At 41.7% G+C, this 20,103-nt stretch overlaps 1 protein-coding gene across 2 annotated transcripts; it reads right to left on the bottom strand.

Moving 5' to 3' along the window:
* Positions 1 to 343: 343 nt before the first annotated feature.
* Positions 344 to 19,395, bottom strand: ift70 (intraflagellar transport 70). Of its 2 annotated transcripts, XM_085455064.1 has the most exons (20): positions 19,196 to 19,395; positions 18,767 to 18,832; positions 17,566 to 17,775; positions 14,918 to 14,974; positions 14,653 to 14,788; positions 13,991 to 14,095; positions 13,764 to 13,892; positions 10,826 to 10,875; positions 9,291 to 9,443; positions 7,158 to 7,223; positions 6,974 to 7,027; positions 5,863 to 5,928; positions 5,537 to 5,613; positions 5,218 to 5,425; positions 5,066 to 5,113; positions 4,310 to 4,381; positions 3,474 to 3,577; positions 3,168 to 3,246; positions 1,545 to 1,674; positions 344 to 890 (listed from the first exon to the last, which is right to left on the bottom strand). In XM_085455064.1, exons 1-20 carry the CDS (start codon positions 19,241 to 19,243, stop codon positions 754 to 756), a joined length of 1,995 nt encoding a protein of 664 aa, XP_085311190.1. In that variant the 5' UTR covers positions 19,244 to 19,395; the 3' UTR covers positions 344 to 753. The 2 variants fall into 2 exon arrangements, with proteins under 2 accessions (XP_085311190.1, XP_085311191.1); XM_085455065.1 differs by lacking the exon at positions 5,066 to 5,113.
* Between the last annotated feature and the right edge of the window lie 708 nt (positions 19,396 to 20,103).

The raw sequence follows: 20,103 nt of genomic DNA, 5'->3' as shown, positions 1-20,103 counted from the left end.
CCTGTGTATCAGCGACACTGTGTCCACAAAACAGTGTTTTTTCTTTGATGTAGCCTCTTTAGGAGAAATTTGTAGTTGCAATGAGTGAACAAGAGATCAGCTGGACTTGGAGGGGGGTGGGGTTACCTTTGTGTGAACACCACAGTGAGAAAAACACAGAGGACACAGCGTGATGTGGTCAGAGACTCGACGATCTTTGATTTTTAACGATTCGATGATTTTTAAAGTTTATATGAAGCTAAAGACGCTGATTGGAGCATCTCTATTTAAAACACATATTTACATTTACTTTGAAAAAAACATCAGAATCCACCCAGGTTGTTTTCCTGGTGAAAACCTTGAGTTAAGTTCTAAAAATATCTTTATTTACTTTAAATCGTATTGTTTTTCACACGTATTTAATCGACAAACAGAGTCGGGAGCAGCGGCTGCAGAGGATCTGCATGAACCGAATGCATGGAGATAAACTTACATTACTATCATCATGTATGTTTATGTTAGTGAAATAAACATAACCAATAAAACTAAAGTCTGTTCTACAAACCGTTGTGTTCATAGTGATGATAAATGCAGCAATGTGATTATATCAGATCTGCTCACTGAGATCACGTCCTTCAGCCAGAAGTGTCCCAGCGCAGAGAAGCCGGACGAAAGCTCCACAGAAACACGTCACTGTGTGCTGACCGTCTTTAAACCGAGTTTCTGTGGAACTTATTAAACTGTCCTAACTCAGCCGGTAACACCTTTGTGATGTCACTTGTTCCAGCCAATCACCTCGTAGAACAGGGCCTTGAGAAGCCGAGCCTCGTAGGTGACGGTGTTCTTGCCGATGTGAATGCGGACCTCCTCCAGAGGCTGCTCGATGATGGCTGGCACCTCCTTCCCATAAACTGCAGGAAAGCAAAGAAAACAGTCGGTCAGAGCATTCGGAGTACAAAATGACTTTTTACCGCAGTACAGGAGGCATCAGCAAGAACATTTAAAATGGAAACACTGCACACAATTTTACACTCCAGCTAAACAACCTAAAGTCCCAGCGTGACTGTGATGGATCGATCACAGTTTGAATAATGTGCAGTTAAATATCTGTGACGCAGAGGACCAGAAACAGGCAGTAACACCCTGAATGTTTGATCCGTTTCCTGATAATTCACTGGACAAAACTTCAAAAAGTGTGTTTGGATGAGCTTCAGAGGCTCATATCAGCAGGTGGCTGAATCGAACACACGTCAGTGTTCACTGGTTTCTGACTTCTGGACTTATCATAACTCTAAGCATCAACATTAGCTGTTTAAGTTGCCACCATGTTGGTTTCTCAGAGCTGAAGGGGACTGAAGCTGTGGTCAGTGTCTCTTACAGCGGTTTCCAACTGTGTGAAGAGACTAAAGATACTACACTATCACCAAAACGTTAACAATCACTAAAAACTGGGACCCGTACACGAACATTTTAATCTGAAGAAACAGAGTAATCCCATTAATCGTGTCGTCACACCGGTGTGTTCTCGAGATATTTCTGCAGGCGTGTTTGTGACGGCTGCTCACCCTCGCAGTGCTCCAGGAACTGAATGCACTCCTGTACCACGGTGTCCCTCAGCATGACCATGTGTTTGGACATGTTCTCCAGCAGGGACAGGAAACAGCGCTTGGCGTAGAACCATGTGTCCGTCCCCAGCTACACACAAACAGAACAGATTAACAACATATAACCAGACTGAACGCCTCAGCGCCTGCCAGCAGGATTTGTTTTGTGAACATTGTAAGCTGTCGTCGTGACAGTTTAACCACGCAGGCCGGTTTCCTGTATAAAATGATCTGAAGTAACCAGAGACGAGAAGCTTGTGTGATGGGCGTGCATCTCGCCAGGTTTCACATTCCTGTCGTGCTCGCTGCTTTCACTGTGGATGCGACTGGATGGTGATTGTTGGAGGGGATGACAGGCTCAGGATGATGGCGTGTGTTCTCAGCTGGATTTTAGTGGACTCAGCTGCAGCTGGACTCCGCTGATGTTGTGACCAAACGGGATCAAAAGGTTCCCAAAAAGAGCAGCTCGGCCTTGGAGAAGGTGCTCCTGCAGGACTGTATTTGTTGTTCAGATATTTTTTAATCCTTGGACACAAAGTCCGAACACTGCAAGTGGGATTACCTGCATTTAATATTAAATTAAGCTAAAGCATGATTAGATTTCATCAGACTGTACAACGAGCTGTAAGTGGAGTCAGATTGCACAGAAACTGCAGATTTATGAATAAAACTAAACCACGAAGGATGAAATGTTCAGACTGCTTTTGATAAAACTGTCCATGTGCATGGTTCTCTTTTTAAGTCTTAATCTAAAACTACATGCATGAGTCTCTAATCTATAAGCATGAACGTGGACATGGAAGTGAAGAAGACTGTCCGGGTGTTAAGCATATTAAAGAACACTCCATGAAGCTTGTTTGTTCCTGTGCCTCCTGCTGCTCCTGCAGCTGGTGGGGCTGGTTTGGGCCTGGGCCACCAAGCATCCTCACTGTGGCTGTGTTTTTCCATCACAGCCATTAAAGGCTTGCATTGTTATGCTGTGTGTCCTTCCAGTGTTAAATGACACAGAAGTGTGTGGTCTGTACGAGCCCTGCTCGTTTTTGTGTGGGAAAAGGAAAAATCTTCAAATTAAAGAAACAAGATTTGAGTTTTCATTTTTTTCATCCATCTGTAAGAACGATGCCATCCAGCACTGATTTACTCGGTTCAGTCGGTGCTAAGCATTTAGCCCCGGCCCTTACACCACTTACACCAACACCAGGCTCTGATTGGAGGCTCACTCTCCCAACAGATGGCCAATCAGCTGCAGTCCAAGAAGCAGGACTGCGGAGGGAGACTTGAAGTGTTCCTGAGTGGAAGCACAGTCGGCACCTCTTCTCTCACTAAAGCTGATCGCCCGGTTGAATCATCATCGTGATTACAAAAGTACTGGAATCAAAATCTTCTGAGTGTTGTTCACAGTTTGAGGATCTCCAGGGTGACCTGCTTGATTTTCTTTTCTTAGCTGTAGGCACTGGGAGCCAGTCAAACATCAGGGGCATTAAACTGGGCAGTAGGAGACGACGTTGTGGTCAGCCTCGGTGACCCGAAGGTCTCTGTGATCTTTTGTATCTGACTGATACAATTGGTGGAAAAATGGCTGACCTTCTTGTTGTAAGGCTCCAGGCTCTTGATAACACGGGAGATGCCAAAGTCGTAGTTTCCCTTTGCACAGTACAGCGTCCTGAAAGACAAAACACAAGTGTGCAAAGAAGGTTTCACAGAGATGATCTTACTGATGAAAGCAGGACGTTTTTGTTCTTCCTCTCTAACCTTCACATCAGAAATGATACAAAATAAAATACTTAGGACTGATTTCTGATTGCATAGTAACTCCCTTTCATTACAACTGAAGAATACAGTAAATAGCTGCTGACTGTCCCCATAAAGCTCTTCCTGTGTGGGACTCACCCGATGACCAGGTTGACGATGCAGAGGTGAAAGACCTTTTTGTCGGGGTCGTCGTAGGAGATCTGCTCCTCTTCTTTCTCGATCTTCCTCATCAGCTCTTCAGCCTGTTAAACCGGGACGACACGCAGAGATCATCAGTCAGAGAAGTTATGCTGTCCTGTTATTGCAGAGGCTCGATTCTGGGCTTTGCTGCCCTCTCACACCTTTCCTTTCTACTCTCAGACACAACAAAGGCTCCCCCCAAAAAATCATCCATCCTGGACAGTGGAGCTCGAGTTTGGATGAAAGTATCACACAGGGACCTGATCAGACTCCCAGCAGGGAAAGGCTGGAGCTAGCTGTCTGAACTTTCAGGCAGTCTAACAGCACTGCTGGATTTCAACATGTTTCCATGCCCGGCTTTTTGTTAATTCCGTCACCGTCAGTGTGGAGATAAAGTAGTGCCCGCTGTGGCTTTACTGTATAACAAAGAATCAACAGTGACAGTGGCCATCGCAGAGAATGAGTACAATAACCATATGTGTGCATGAGTCTGAACAGATATCCTCTGTGCTCCCTGTCTCTTTAGGAGGACATCCCAGTGGACATTAATCTAATCTTCTATCAGGATATAAATGCTGCTTCATCTTTTTTCTCTACATTGATATATATTAAACTGGAATAGGATAATTAATTTATTTCGTTGACTTCTTTTGTCTCATCTGGTGTGTCTCTGTTTTTTAAAGCAGTGCTTTGCATGAGTTTCATTACTTTCATGTGTGTTATAAACATGTTCTTCTGGATACAAACTATATAGAAACACCTTTGGGCTGACAGTGACCGTGTCTGTACGTTACCTCTTCGTTTTGGCTCGTCATGATGTAGGACACGCACAGGTTGGCTAAGACCACTGCGCTCACGTTCAGGATCTACAGAAGCAAACACCAACATGGATCAGAGGCTTGACCAATGATTTCACAGGAAATCTTTTCAGTCAGCAGCAGAACCTTTAAATTATCCCACTGATGTGAGGTTAAATCTGAACTGGAACATATAAGAAACCTGCAGGTGTTTTCACAGCTATAGTCTGTTTACTCTGGGTTGGTAAACTTGTAGCTTTTTCTCAGGGTTTGATTTCTTTTCTTGTGTCACTACAAACCACATGAGAATGTTCAGTCTACTGATTGGCCAGATGTGTCTGAGGTGAGAGAAACAAAAGTAAATACAGGAAGAAGGTTCTGCACTACCGCACAGAGCATGGAGAATACTTTAGCTAAAACCTACAACGTACAGCTGGCTTTGGCTCAGATCGAGGATGGATCACATTCACACCATAAAAAAATGCTCTTTGTTCAACACTGGTGCAATTACTGCGTTCACACCTGCACAAACCAAAACGAACCAGAGTTTGAATTGAACAGGTTAAAAACCACCTCTTTGTTGTCCAGTGTTAGTGCGCTCTGTTAAACACTCCAGACCTTCAGCCATGTGACTGTCTGAAGTTGTACAACATCAGAAACAACACTGCAAACCATCACACTAAACAGCGGATTCATGCACAGATAGAAACTGCAGAGGCAGAGAAACAGGTGTTTGGTCTGTTTTTTGTTTACCGATGGTTTGCACTTGCAGGGACACTCTTGTATGTTACACTGCTCCACCTGGACAAAAAGGCACACTGTCAGCTTTTACAGCTGACGTCACACTGTCATCATTTGGTGCCCACAGTTGAACAGGCGGGTAATAATCCGCCCTGAGCACTCACGTTGTCGTAGTGCTTCTTGACGATGGGCTCGTAGAAGCCGATAGCCTCCTTGTACTTGTTCTGCATGAAGAGCACGTGAGCCACGTTCAGCTTCCAGGTGTCGTTATCGTTGCAGTACTCCACCGACTTGCGAAAAATCTTCTCCACCATCTGGAAGTTCTCGCGGTTCCAGTAGATCTTAGCCTGAGCCATGAGGACAACGATGTACCTGTGAAGAGATGCGGCCAATCAGAAAGTAATCCTCTGTTACTGAATTTGCTTTGTTTCCATTGAGGAAATGAAAACACGGCTTAGTGTGTTTATGTTTGCGTGTCCTCACTTTTCCTGCATCAGTTCGAAGTCCTGCACGGCTTTCTTCAGCAGTTCCTCATCTCGAGTCAGCCTGGTTTCCTGCAGCTTGAAGAAGATGAGTGATTCACACAGACATTTTATTTGTATTCAATCCTGTCCTGCAAGAAATCGGCAAGTTCAACTGCAAGCCCCTTTGCAACCAGCCTCCAAACCACGTTTTATAGTTCTGAGTTAACCCACAACGCCACTCCTATAACAAAAGCATGTCTGATATATAACCCCACAAAATAAAATACAGGCAGTGTGAAAATGCTGTGTGCAGTAAGACAGAAAGAGCAGCGTGAGGTAAACAACCTGCTTTGATAGTTTGCGTAGCTGTTCCGCCAGTTTTCCGTTCATCTCTTCAAACTTCCTGAAAGCCTGAAAAAAGAACGCAGGTAATGAAACATGACGGATACTAAAGACACAAAAACAAATCTGATGCTGAACCATCATACTGGTCTTTTCCAGCCGACTGTCATCCACAGCATTAGTTGTGTTTCATTCACAGTGTTGACTGGTTAGCTCAGCAGGTTAACGTACTATGGTTCATGTTTCTAGCACTCCAATAACGAGTATTATTTTGTAATTTCATCCTTCTATACACTCTCTGCCGATTGTCCAGGTCTGGATTGTGGCAGCAGCAGTCTAAGCATAGGTGTTAAGACCCCCCCCCTCCCAGCCATCTCCTCCAGTTCTTCTAGGAGGCTGGTTAAGTGTTCCTAAGCAAGCCAAATTACAAAACCTCTCTAGAGTGTCCTGGTTCTGCTCTGGGGTCTCCTCCCAGTTAGATATCCCTGAAGCACCTAGAGAGGGTCCAGGAGTCATCCTATTCAGAGGCCTGAATCACCTTGACTGACTCCTTTCGATGTGGAGCAGCAGCTCAACTGAATGACTGAGATCCTCATCCAATCTATGGCTGAGTCGAGAAACCCCTCAGAGGAAGCGGATGTGTCTTCAATGCTGCTTTCAGTCAAAACGCAGAGCTCGTGGTGAGGGAACGTAGACTGAGCCATAAAGAGTTCCTCTTTACCACAACGGACCGCTACAACGTCCTCATTGGTCCATCTGTCAGTCTCGTCTCACTTGTGAACACCCTCACATAACTGAAACTCCTTCCCCGTCCTGGAGTCTGCACTCTCTTTGTTTTCCAGCTCAGGTGTAAAGGTACTAATTCTCATTTCAACCACTTCACTAAAATGATCTGTTTCATTTACAGTCATTACAAAGAGACTCAGAAAAATCTTGCACATGAATCCAAGTCCAAGCTGGAAGTCGACATTTCAATGAGAACAGTTTAAACAGAGCTTAAATATATTTTTCGGCCGTGAAACTTTCATATCATGTGGACATTTGGTTGATTTTATACAGATCATTAAAAATAGCTTCCTATTGTTAATAAGGTGTCAGGTGTTTTGTACCGTACCTCCTCTGGTGCCGTCTGGCAGGTCAACAAAGCATCAAGAAACTCGTACATGTACTGAAAAAGAAAAAGAAACAGATGACTGTTTTTGTTATTACTAGTCATATTTGTGCAGACGACACTACACCAGATGTGCTAATTAGAATAAAATCAACTGGCTGGTCTCTTGAGGATGCTCGTTACTCACCGGGGAGAGGAACTTGTAGGTGAGATGTGCGTTTTCTGCCAGGACATCAGCTGCCAGGTCAAAGTACTGTGAGAAGTCCAGCAGAGAAGTTAATGCCATCTTAATGAAAGACTTGCAGCTCTTTGTTTTCAGCTCTTTCCACTGGAACTCACACCACATGAGTCCAAATCCCTTTGCAAACAGTGTTACTCCCTGCGTGGATGCTCACTGGTGGAAACTGCTGACATGCTACAGAGAGGCGTCGTGGTGTTTATGGAGAACGGCGATAAATCTCTGAATAATGAGGTCAGCGTGAGCGCTGTCAGGGAGAGGAGCTGTTTAGCGTTTATAGGGCTGCCAATTAAAACTAACTGTATGGAAAATTTTAATTTACTGAGGAAAAGTAAAGAAAAAACATAGAAATTAATTGTAAAACTGTGTTTTTGGAGCAGTAGATCTGAATATTGATGCTTAAAGTCAGAAATTCTTTATCTGTCTTATTTAAACTGGCACGGTGGCAGATGCTTTTGTGAAAGATGTTTTCTTGATTAATTTCTTGTGAGATTTATTTTTGTGTCTTTTATGGTTCAGTGTCTACTTTTCTTTATCTTTGTTTTTACTTCTGTCTTATTTTGGTAATCTGCAGCAGCTACTTCCTGTCGCCTCTGTAATTTTCTGCCACACCCTGATAAATTTCAGCTGTGTCTTCTTCTTCTCAGTTTTTGGTTATTCCACCTGGTTTCCCTCCTCGTGCTCCTTTGTGTTTCTGAGATTCCTGCGTTGTTTGGCCACGTGGATGTTTTTTAAAATGTTTTTTTTCTGAACCTTTGTGAGCTAAAACTGCTTGTTTCAGTTACCTAATTACCTGAACTAATCTGAGCTGTTACGAGCCTTTAAAGCCACGGTGGAGTGGGACAAATTATTTCCCACAGTGTTTGCTGGATCACAGCAAGAGCCTGTCTGAAAGTCCAAATAGCGCTGAATACAGCACGTTTCATATTGATGTTATTGGTTATTGGTAACTTTATTGTCCCTAACGGGAAAGTGATTTGCAGTATGTCCGTACAAACAAACAGACAACCAACACATCACATACACACTCCAATATAATATAATATAATATAATATAATATAATATAATATAATATAATATAATATAATATAATATAAGCCTGAGAAAACAACCTAGATTTTTCATCAAAAAAGTGCAGTGTGCAATGGCAACAACACTTATGGTTTAGTGTTATTAACTATGATAATAGCAGCAGGTACAAAAGACAATCTATGTCTCTGTCTTCACTGCAGGCACTCTATAACGACGACCTGATGGAAGCAGTTGAAAATCATTAAAGAGAGGATGATCTGTTAAGTCTGGTCTTATTATTCAGGGACATATTACCGTACCAAGCGATGATACAGAAAGTTAAAACAGATTCAATAAAACTTTTATAAAAAATCATTTCAGATGAAACATTGAAACCTCTCAACCTCCTTAAAAAGTCTTTGTTGAACCTTTTTCACTGTAGCAGCAACATGTGACTCAAAGGACAGAGCCTTATCAAGAACAACCCCCAAATAACTGTCCACCAGTTCAATGGCTGCACCATTTACCACTGTTAGTGCAGGATGGCGGGATGTCTTCCTGAAGTCAATAACCATGTCCTTGGTTTTCAAGGTTTGCTACAGCAACAGGAACAATTACCAGGATCCTATTGTTCTAATTTCTATGCACATATTTTTGCTTTTATTCAAATGTACTTTTTACTGAGCCTCTTAGCTCATCATCTGTCTGAAACACAAGCTGTTTTTAGTGCCGTTTAAGACAACCTGCTGACTGACCCTCAGAAACACCAGGTTATAAAAGCAGCTGCATGTGATGATCACAGTAAGGAAATATACCGTCACAGGCATCACGCAGGGCCAAGACTAGAGTGTTTGAAGCAGCCTGAGCTTCTGGCCCACAGGGAGTACTTGTACATACGCTACACTGACTTTATCAGACACTTTGCTTATGTTTAATATGAACATCCACCGCTGGAACATGAGATACATGACAGAAAATCAAGAAAAGCATCTTTGACCTGACGTTTAGCAGGTCAGTGGGAGTCTTTGCTGCTGTAGTTGGTCTCCTTCAGATAAAATACTGCTGCGTACCTCGTGTTTGCAGTAGAGCAGCAGCAGGTTTCCAAAGGTGACGGGGGGGAAGGAGGGCTGCTGCAGGAGGAAGGCCAGCTTCTCGAAGCCCTCCGACGGCTTCGTGTCCATGTTCAACAGAGCCTGGTTGTGGAGTGTCACTGGGTCCAGTTCCTGTAAAAGTAGACATAATATAGGAGATGAAGTACATAATACTGCACTGAGTGTACAAGAATAACTGCACTTTTTCGAATTGAAGCGGGGCTGATTGCTTTTATAATGAACCACATAAAACTAGTTGTACAGACTTCAACAGAAATACAAACTTTCATCGTTTGTGAGTTTTCAGTTGCTCATTTTGTTCTTTTTTATTGTTAGTGTATAAAAGAGGCACAGCTGGAGGGAGAAGGACTCTTTGAACAGCCTGTTTAAATTCTTGTTTCAGTTTCTAAAGATGAAGAAGCTTTTTCTCCTTCACTGTTTCTGTGTATGAGCAAAAACACCAGGTCTGGAAACGGTCACTTTGCTCCTCGTGGTGAATTTAATTAAAAGTGTCCGAGACTATAAAAATGTCACGAGCACCGTTACACCTGAGATCATGAAAAACTGCTGTGGCTACAACAGAACAGTTTATGATGATGTCAAACATCATATTTAATTGACATCATTTAAAATGATGCTCAGAGTCGAGGATGGCTCATTCTGTTAGACGGTGTTTGTCTCGTCTCCTCTCTCCTCGTATCTCCTCCTCACCTCCTCTGCTCACATCTCACGTGGGAGGGACGAAGGAGGGTAAGCACCCTGATCCTCCCTTTGTCATATTAGGAACAGAGACATCCTTTAAACTGGCACACTGAGACTGAGCTGCAGGTCACAGTCAGGAGGACAGAAGAGACAAGGAGGCACAGGTTAGAGAAAAAAGCCCCCCCCCCCCCCCCCCCCCCCCGCCCAATGAGTGGTTGTCTATAGTGATAAACAGTAAAATGATGGTGTTTACGTTCTGTTCTACCGATTATTTAATTCACAAAAAACAAACACTTTAAATCATATAAATGACTAGAATAAGAGTGTATTTTTTACACTCTGGATCCATTTCATTTGAGTTTTGCTGCTGTGGTCCCATTAATTTCAGCCTGTAAAAAATTTAGGTAAAACTTCACTTCCTAGTATTTCTGACTCAGTGCACTTTGCATGGATTTCCACTAGGGGGCACTAGTTGTTCATAAGCCATGACTCAGAGGCAGTGACAGGCTGGACCAAGGACAGTGTCCCATCTGTACATTAATTTTAATGAAGTCATGTTAGGATGATAAAAATACCATCATTACCTCCATGTAAGCCTTCACACCTACGTCTCCATTCTAATCTTGAATTAATCTCTGTTATCTACAGGCTGTCAGGCTCAGCCCAGGCAGCCTTAATTCAGACAACTACTGAATAACAACACAGAGTCATTCGTTTCCTTCCTTTCGATTGAAGTCTTCACCCTAACAGTAATGATTTTGTGTTCATGGGGGCCTCCAAACGTGATTGTGCAAACAGTTTCATGTCCTTACCTCATCTGATCTCGGGGGCATGTCTGTCAGAGCCTCCTGAGCTGTTTTCACTGCAGGAATCCACATGGAACACAACAGAGAAGAAATCAGGTTGTTTCAGTGCACATAGAGGTTTTTTTCTGAGAAATTTCTGAGAAACAGCGCAGAGTCTTGAAAACCTCATAAGGAAAATCGATAATCATCATCTGCAGGCGCCCCGTGGAACTGTTTTCAGATGTACTGAGTCAATTCCTCAAACATGAGCAAAGCTGATTTTCATCCTCACTCTCTCTCCCTACCTACCTGTCATTTAACGCTCAATATCTAATAAAATCAAAACTGTAACACATGCCACAAAGCATTTACAGTTTTTCTACAAAAGGTTTTTCTGGAAAACAAAGTTCTGATCACTTCTTATTGGACTAAAAGTATCCCACTGGTCCTCTGGGCTTATTGTTAGGTTCTACCTACCCCTTTAAAAGGATTTTCTCCTGTTTGGCACTCCCAGCTGGAAATCTTTTAACAAAAACCTGTAAGGCTGACAAGTAACGTCTAGTTTCTGAAACTAGGAGTGTTTAGACTAACCCTAACCCTCTCTCACAGTGGTTTTCCGGTGACCTGGTGGCTCTTATTTGGGGTTCATATCTTCCTGAAACACACTTCAACACGCAGACAGCAGAAGCCTGAGATCAAATCAGCACCAGTGGTGTTGATGAGGTTAATAAGAAATGTCCAATATAGCCAAAACGTGCTCGGGATGTCCCCTAAAAACGTTTCTGAGCTCATCCCTGCAGGCTGGGTTCAGCACATCTTTCCATCCGTTTCATGCAGCAGGTGACGCGACTCTCCGTCCGTCTGACAGAGCCGGCCGTTTGATGTGGGCTTCCTTCCTGCATGTCGTCCTCTGATCACTGTTCTTTAAAGCTTTGGTCTGATAATGTGTCAGAGGGTGGAGAAAGAAAGGACTACAACCCTGCTTTTGAAGATTAAAGGAAGCTTTGCAAGTTCTCTTGCAGCCGATTTTCATCTCTTTCTATCGGTTTCTGTTCCTCTTATGAACAGGGAAAAGTTTACGGCTGTGACCTGGTTTAGGACACAAGCACTGAGCCTGCAGTCAAGTAAGAAAACACAGTCCCAACACATACATCAGTTAAAAATTCAAAGGACTGAAAAAGACCCAGGTCATCAACACTGACAGGTTCAAGGTTCGAGTCCCTCGGTTCTAACCTTTTTGGCAAACAAAGTTAAACGCTCACTTTTTGCATTGAATGTAAAAGTGTACAAGCTCCTTCAAAGGCTTTTTCAGTGTGTTTAATCACATGCATACGTTTTGCTTTAGCTTGCTTAAAGTAGTACCTGATGCTTAACAGACAGACTGAAACTGCACTTTGTTAATGTTATTACAGATGCTCTGAATAGGAGAATCTGGTGTGCAGTTGTTGTGTCCATGGTCATTTATTCATTGCTTTGCAGAGTATTTTTTGATGAATAAATGACCATGGCATGTTGCGTCTTTCACAAAATTTCTTAAGGTCTAAAACATTAAGGAGCCCTGGCCACCAGACTCACCTCAGTGGAAACTTCTGGATTTGTTTCTTGTCGCAGACGCTGTTTTTTCTGCACTGGTGAGGTTTTACACATGTGAAACCACAACGAGCGTAAACAGTTTTACAGGCCTCTTCTTGATAATTGCGGCCTATGCAAAAATATTTTTAGGCTACAGGGTAAATATCTAATTTTTTTTCTATTTTTGTTGCTCACCACAAATGGCTGCTGGAAGCAGTGACTCTGAACATCGTCGAGGCATCCAGCTCCCGTAAAACACCAACGCTCTACAAACTCCAGCTTTAGGGAAAGTTTTCATGTAAGAACGTTCTTTTTATCCAAATGTAAACTAAGTTACAGTAATGTGCAAAGGTTTTGAGCCACCCCTCATTTTTTTATATGTTGCAAATACAATGGGAAGTAGATGCAACGATTTATTGAAAGACATGCAGACAAACACAGAAATCGAGTGTTTACGGCAAAAACAGAGTTTGTACACCTCTGAAGAGCTTGAAAGTCTGAACTCTCTTAGGAAACCTTCTGTAGTTTCTTTCTTCTCTTGGTGTTCAGGAAGGGTTCTCCGGGGCTTTTGAAGGACATTCAAAGCTCGTCTTTGTTTCATTCTCTGCATCAATAATGTTGAGTTTCGGGCTCTGGGGAGGCCAATCCAGGACTGATGGTTTCTATCCATTTATGCTTTTACTGCATTGGCAGTAAATCAAACTATTGGCAATCAGACACTTATCTTTGCTGCATTTCTTGTTTCTTGTCCAAATAAGAACTTTGAAAGACCTTCAGAAAGCTGGAGAACTATTGTTCAAGAGGACTTAAAAAATACAAGTCTGGCTCATTTGAATCAAAATATAAAGTAATGAGGGATGGTTCAAGACTTTAATCATTTATTCATTATTTACTACAGTTATTATTAACTTTAACCGCCTGCGGACTGATATCTATGTGACTGAGCAAAACTTTGTGATAGCTAGCTAACGTCGGCTTGTTGTTCTCCTCACTGTGACCTAAAACCAGCGATTAATCCACCAGGAAAGTGTTTACTGTGGTTGAGGGGAAGGTTTAAGGAGCTTTTACGATGGCTTTTCTTATCAGACCCAGGACCCACATCCATCCTTTATAATGTAAACAGTGAGAAACAGCCGCTAACGTCAGGTTAGTCAAACTAAAGACCAGCTCTCAGCACACCCATGTGTCTTCACAGAGGATTTAGATAGCTATGATTGGCCACAGCATGGATAGGTTTGTGATGTTCCTCAGCTCTTGTGTGGTTGGTGTCTGAATACTGACTGTGGTTCACTTTACAGCCACAGTTGTCATCAATACTGTTTTTTTACGCGGGCTCGTCTGCCACCTCACTACCTCTCTAAGTGACGTGTTGGAAACAGATGGAGGTTCTTACAGTTCTTCAGCTCGTAATTGATTGCAGCTTTGAGGTTAAAAGCTTCGATCAGGGCCGATTGATGCAGGACCAGCGTGTTTCCCACGCTGTGGATGTCGATGCCTTCGGTCGTCATCCCGACACTCAGCTCTGGTACGCAGAAAAAAAACAACCCTCATGCTGATGACAAAAACATGATCTAAAAATAATAAATATCTAAAAGAGGAGAAAATCACAGCTATTTTTACCTGGATGTTCCTTGATTCCACGGTCTATGATCTCTCCGATATACTTGAGGGCCTGATTGTGGTTCTTCAGGCTGTAATAAGTCAGGGCGATGTTGTAGGACAACGCTGAAAATAAGAGACAAAAATGACACAAAAACCCAGAGGTGTACAATCATTTTATCTTAATCAATTTTATTTAAATGTATGATGAATTCAAGTCATGTCCAGTTTTTGTTCTGGTTCTTTTTGTTTAACAGAAATAGAAACTCATCTCATCTGCAAATATTTTCGGTTAACCTGAAAAATAAACCCTTTCCACTGTAAAAAGTAGTGCGGAGTTGATTACAAAAAACCCAGAGACAGCTGATATTCTCCCACAGACTGTGGATTCTCCCACAGACTGTGGATTCTCCCAACGCCACCAACTATAAGAAATGAAGGACAAGATTATTTCTGCAGGAGGAGCTGTTTGGGTCAACATTGCTTTTTTATAGAGATGGAGCAGATGAAGATATGTTACTGGACCGTCCTTCCAGCGGTTAGACAGCGTCGTCTTATTGGCTGTTACGGGTGAATATTTTTGGGTTTCCAGAAACACTCCAGTGACAGTAAATAAATTGTCTTTTGATTTCAGGTCAGTGCATAGAGAACAGCTTACTGAATGTGTGTTTTTAACTGATCACCTGGCACGTATCCCAGCACTTGCATGGCAGACATGAACTTCCTGCAGGCCTCCTCATACTTGCCGTCCTGGTAAAGCAAACAGCCCATATTGTAGACGTAGTCCGGGTCGTCCGGCGGCAGCTGCTCCAACAGCGACTACAAAAACACAACAGAAAGTGACGCTAATGAAGGTGTGTCTGGCTGTGCATAATAAGGATTAATCTGATGCTATACTGAGCAGAAATGGTATCGTGTGTTAACAGATGACGTGTTAAAGCTCCTCACCTTGGCAGCGGAATAATCTTCCTCACAATATTTAATGCAGGCCTGCAGCTTGACCATCTGTGCCAGAGAGAGACAATAAACCGAAGGTAAAACAGGGACACGGCAACAGCAGCCAAGTGCTAATTTTAATATGGGGCCAAAAAAAAAGAGCCAGTACAAAGTGTAATCTGTAATGCAAACTGTCATCCATAACCATTTTTATGAGCTTCTTTTCCCACATTTGGACCTTTTCTCCAAAACCTCTGAACTTTTCTTCTTGATATTATCACAAGGACAAAACAAGCTTAACCCTCTGAACCCCAGAAAGCTTCTAGATGATACTTTTACTCTGGTCTAATTTTTACAACAGCGCAATAGCTCCACTGAAGGTATGTCACAAACCGTCCACGGGCAAAGGAAGGGAGGATAGAGTGGGTCATCAGAATAAAAATAATTCACATAACAGGACGGCAAAAGGTTTTGTTGTAGATTTGTAAATTTATAAGAGAAATCTAACCCAGTTACAGTTAAATGTATGAAAATTTGTCACCAGCTTTCATCATCAATGTTTCCATTTTTTTCTTGTAGGTTTTAGTTTTTTATAAATAGGAGATCAGGAGATTTTTTCTTGCAAATTTACAAATTTAAACTTGAAATTTCTGTGTCTGTAAAATATATTTGGGAGTATGTGTGCGAATAAAAATATAGATTCAGCCCCAGCAAATGGCTAAATTGTCGTTACGTGACTATGGCTCCTAGCCGACTCAGTCTTAGCTTCTCGGGACTGTTTAGCGAAAACGATGTATTTTTGCTTTAAAAGTGACACGCTGACTAAATTAATTTTCATAAAATGCCACATTATTAGGCATAGATTATAGATTAGCCTTCATTCTCTGCCTTGGCAGAAGTTTGTCTTGGACAAGTCAGAGAGACGCGCCACATAAAACAGCGTTTATGATGCTGTTTTAAATTCATACACACAAACACACACTCGCAGCTTGACTTATTATCATTCAATGATTTATAATGGTGCTAAAGAAAATTTGCACTGATTAACTTACAAGTTGTTACCCTGCACCTCTTCAACAGCGTATTAGAGCCACTGAAGGTACAATCAGGGCGTCGACTCTTGTGATTTATATCTTTGGTGATTTTCAGAACCTGCTTTATCACTGACGCTTCAAATATCTCCTGGAGGAAGATGGAGGGAGCATGCTAACTATCTCTTTAGACCAAACTTTGAATTTGATTTAATTAGATGTCATTATACTCAATTTTCCCTGAATTAGACCTTTGGAAAGCTAAAAATCGATGACGGAATAACCAAGGAGGTAATGTTTTTGGTAGCATTTGCATGCGTCTGTAAACACGACAGCTTTTGAATAAATTCTAATAAAACTTTGTAGGGGTGTAAAGTGGAGTCATGTTAACAATCCATTAAAATTTGGCTTACACCCACTGAGGTTGTCAAGGTCAACTTCATGATTTATTGGTCTAATATCATTATAAACATAATATCACATCTGACCTCTGACCTTTTCTTCAAGGTTAAAAGTTTGATCCGAAAGTCAAAGTTCTTCCATGTTTCTCATTGCCATTGTTCGTACTGACAACAGCAAGACATTTGTGAGGATTCTAAATATCACGTTACTTTGGACCTCTGACCTCATTTTCATGGTCAAACTTGTCAAATCTCTTTTATGTGCAGAATTATGCTTAAAATTCTACTTCCTTTGTTTGTATTGGTAACAGTTAGGAAGTGATTCTGGTGTACGGGGATTCTAAATATCACATTCGAGTTTGCATCCAAATATCATGACACAGCTACTCTGACCTCACTTTTACATTTCACATCTGCGTTTCTTTCAAATTGACCCCAAATGCGATATATCTTTAAATAAAGTATTGTCAGGAGAAAGAGAATGAGCTGTTAGGAACACAGAGTTATATTACTGTAGTAATATTACACAATAAGATCAAGTAATTAATTTCAGGTACTTACAAATCTGTACCTATAATTCATTGCCGAGTCCTTTAGTGTAATCAAAATAAACGTCTTTCATGATACCTGTATCTAGTTTTTACTGCACTACAAACTTCCTAAAGTCTTTAAGTTCTTAAAGTAGATTTAAAAGAACAAAGAATACAAAATGTATCTTCAGAGTAAATATCACCCAGAGAGTGAGCTGCCTTGACGCAGGTTTGTGTGCTCTGAGTGCTTCTTGTTGCATCTGTTTTTACACCTTCTGGTTTTGATGGATGGTGTTATTTTTGTGATTTTTTTTGTAAAACCAGACACTTTTTCTGGTTTGGGCGTTCAGAGGGTTGACTCTGATGCACAGGCTGCCTTCTTGTAACTTTGATAAAAAGTGTGGCCCTTGTTGCTGAATTACAAACATTTTTGTTTGCCTTTGTTCATTTATTGTGCATTTATGGGCCATATGCATTCGCTAGAACACGTCTGGTGAACAAATGTTCCTCGTGATGGAGATCATCTAACAGATGGTGTTAAAACAATTCTGTACAAATAAAGTGGAATTGTTCATAAACTGACAAATTTGATGCAATGATGAAACACCTGGACCACAACACTTCCAGCTCTTCGTTTATTTATTTAAATGACACACGCATGCACACACAGCTGGGCTCAGTGTGTGTGTGTGTTGTACCTTGGTTTGGCTGCTGGGGTTGTCGAGTGCAAATGAAGCCTTGGTGGCCTCGGGATAAGCACCAGCTTTGTACAGGGACTGGGCGTAGTACACTTTGTACTCCTCCACCTCCGGGTGCAGCTGCGTGAGCTGCTCGTAGCACTCGGCGGCGTTGGTGAAGTCCTGGATGTGATAGTAGCAGAAACCAAGCAGAGACAGCGCCGCCCTGGACTGAGACACAGGTGAAAGGAGGAGAGAGTGACCAGCTGAGGCACATCTGTAGAGAAAAACACACAGCTCACCTGAGGATGTCTGAGCACAAAATGCAGACATCTTCAGCCCACCAGGGTTCCTGCTGCATTTTAAGATGTTCTTTTCTGTATTTTAAAAACCGTTTCCTTTTTAAGATCTCAATAAATAAAAATTAAGAAAGAACAAAACTGCAGGGATAGTTCAGTAGGTAGAGTAGTGGCCCCATGATCGGAAGGTCGGGGGTTCGACTCCACTGAACGGCTACCCTGAGGTACCCCTGAGCAAGGTACCGTCCCTACACACTGCTCCCCGGGCGCTGCATGGTGGCTGCCCACTGCTTCACTGGGTGAATGGGTTAAATGCAGAGGAACTATTTCCCCATGGGGACTAACACGCACACTTTACTTTACACTTTACAAAGCTGAAAACAATGTCTTGCAGCAGTGCAGTAATCCCTACAACTGAAAGTGTGCCAGATTTACTGAGGTGCAATATGCAAAAATGCACTTACAATGTGCTAATTTAAAAAGAAAAATGTAGCCAGTTTATTTCAGTCATAATGAAAGTAACGTACTGAGAGCAGAGCAAATTAGAAGGGAAAAAATGAGTGACTCAGATGAGGGAGCGAATAATTTACTACCCAAAGTAATATAGTTTCATCACAGTAACAGTGAAGCAATTCAGATCAATGACAAGACACTATAATAAAATTAATCTTATGGATCCAATGATGAAGTCTTGAAAATGAGCCCCATTAATTGCTGTATTTGGACAAACATGTATGTAAGCCCATGTATGTTACATGTAAGCCCATGTAACAAACAAACAAGAAAATCAAGTTGTAATGTTTCAGAGCTCTCTGTGTGCACTGTTGAGTAGAGACAGGAAGAGAGAGAGGATTACTGTTTCTTTAAGTCTTATATCGCGGGTTGCATATCTCCTTTACCCCCTTGAAGATTGGCAGACTTACCTTGGTGTGTTTTTGGAGCTGGCCGTTCAGGATGTGAATGGCATCCACATACTGACCATCTTTAATCTACAACGCAGACACATATTTATTGGGAAAAGCTTGAGTATGTAGACTGATTAACACTCGCTCTCTTTATCCAATCACTTGTAGTAAACTACAAGGACTGGAGCGATAAGAACTTCAAAGATTAACCACCGGTACAAACCTACAAACACTGCAGTTTACATTTTCTCTGTTTATTATAAGTTTAAACTTAAGCCGAATTTACGGAAAGTGCATCTCAATTCCAGAAAAATATAATTCGTCTTGGATAAGTACTTCATTAAGAATGAAACACTAAAATAAACGATTTGTGAATGGAGTTTGGTTCACGCTGTGTAGCTGTTAGCTCAACAAGCTAAGAACCCTAACTAATTGGCGTATTCTCACCAGTTTGTAGATCGTAGCCGTGTACTCTCCGTCTTTTATAGCAGTCATTGCTTCAAATCTGCACTCTCATCAAACAGACACTACTTGTGGCTTCGGGTTTTCCCATAATCTGGGTCGTAGCATTTAGCTAGCTTCTGCTTGGCGAAGCACGGAGAGCATAGGAGCTGTTACTTAGCAACGGAGGAGAGCGGAAAGGGACATTTGCCTGGCGTATGTAACAGCCAATCACCTTACAGTTTGAACGTATTTTTTTTCTAGAACCTTTATTTACTTGTTGGACAAAGACAATCACCGTCCCGTAGAAAATATAAAACTTTCCTGCTGTCTTTAAGTTTCTTTCTTTCTTTCTGTGGCATTTTTATAGTGTTTAAATTCATTTGCAGGTTCTCCCCCTTTGGTTTGACAAAGAATGTCTTATATTAAGTGTCCTTCTAGTTTCTAGTTGTACTGGTTTTGTTTTAGCTTGTCTCATATATTGCGTCGCCTTTTGGCAGTTTTACAAATCGTTAGTAGTTTTGAGCCTGCGTGTGTGAATTTGCAGTCATTGTCTTCCCGCTTGCATTGGTTTTGCATGTGTTTTTTGTTTGTTTTTCTTTATTTACTTTCTTCTCTTTATGAATTTCTTTAAATCTCTTTTAAAGAATTTTGAGTGTCTTTGTTCTTTGTTTAACTTGGTTTTGTAACTTTTGTTTTATAACTTTTAAAAAAAAAATTTTTGCTTCTCTTTTAAATTTTCTGTCTATCTGTTGGTGTTTTGTGTCTCTTTGTGATTGTTTGATTTACTTATCAGCAAGAAATACTGACAATCATCACTGACCAGGGATCTCTGTTCCTTTGTGCTCCTGGGCCTGTGCTTTGTAGGGCTGTTCTTCTACACGTTTACAACTTAAGGTCTCTAGTTTTGTCTC

This window comes from Copadichromis virginalis, linkage group LG4 (genome assembly GCF_057382275.1).
Source record: "Copadichromis virginalis isolate Kocher_CV1m ecotype Utaka linkage group LG4, C_Virginalis_male_GT1.1, whole genome shotgun sequence".
Lineage (NCBI taxonomy): Eukaryota > Metazoa > Chordata > Actinopteri > Cichliformes > Cichlidae > Copadichromis > Copadichromis virginalis.
Note: the sequence above shows the minus strand (reverse complement) of the source record. Positions and strands in the feature narration are given on the sequence as shown.

Coding starts and splice junctions, on each gene's coding strand:
- ift70 (XM_085455064.1), bottom strand. CDS start 19,243: ATGACTGCTATAAAAGACGGAGAGTACACGGCTACGATCTACAAACTG. Junction 5,614..5,862: donor TACGCAAACTATCAAAGCAG/GTTGTTTACCTC, acceptor ATCTTCTTCAAG/CTGCAGGAAACCAGGCTGAC. Junction 3,578..4,309: donor TGACGAGCCAAAACGAAGAG/GTAACGTACAGA, acceptor CCGGTTTAACAG/GCTGAAGAGCTGATGAGGAA.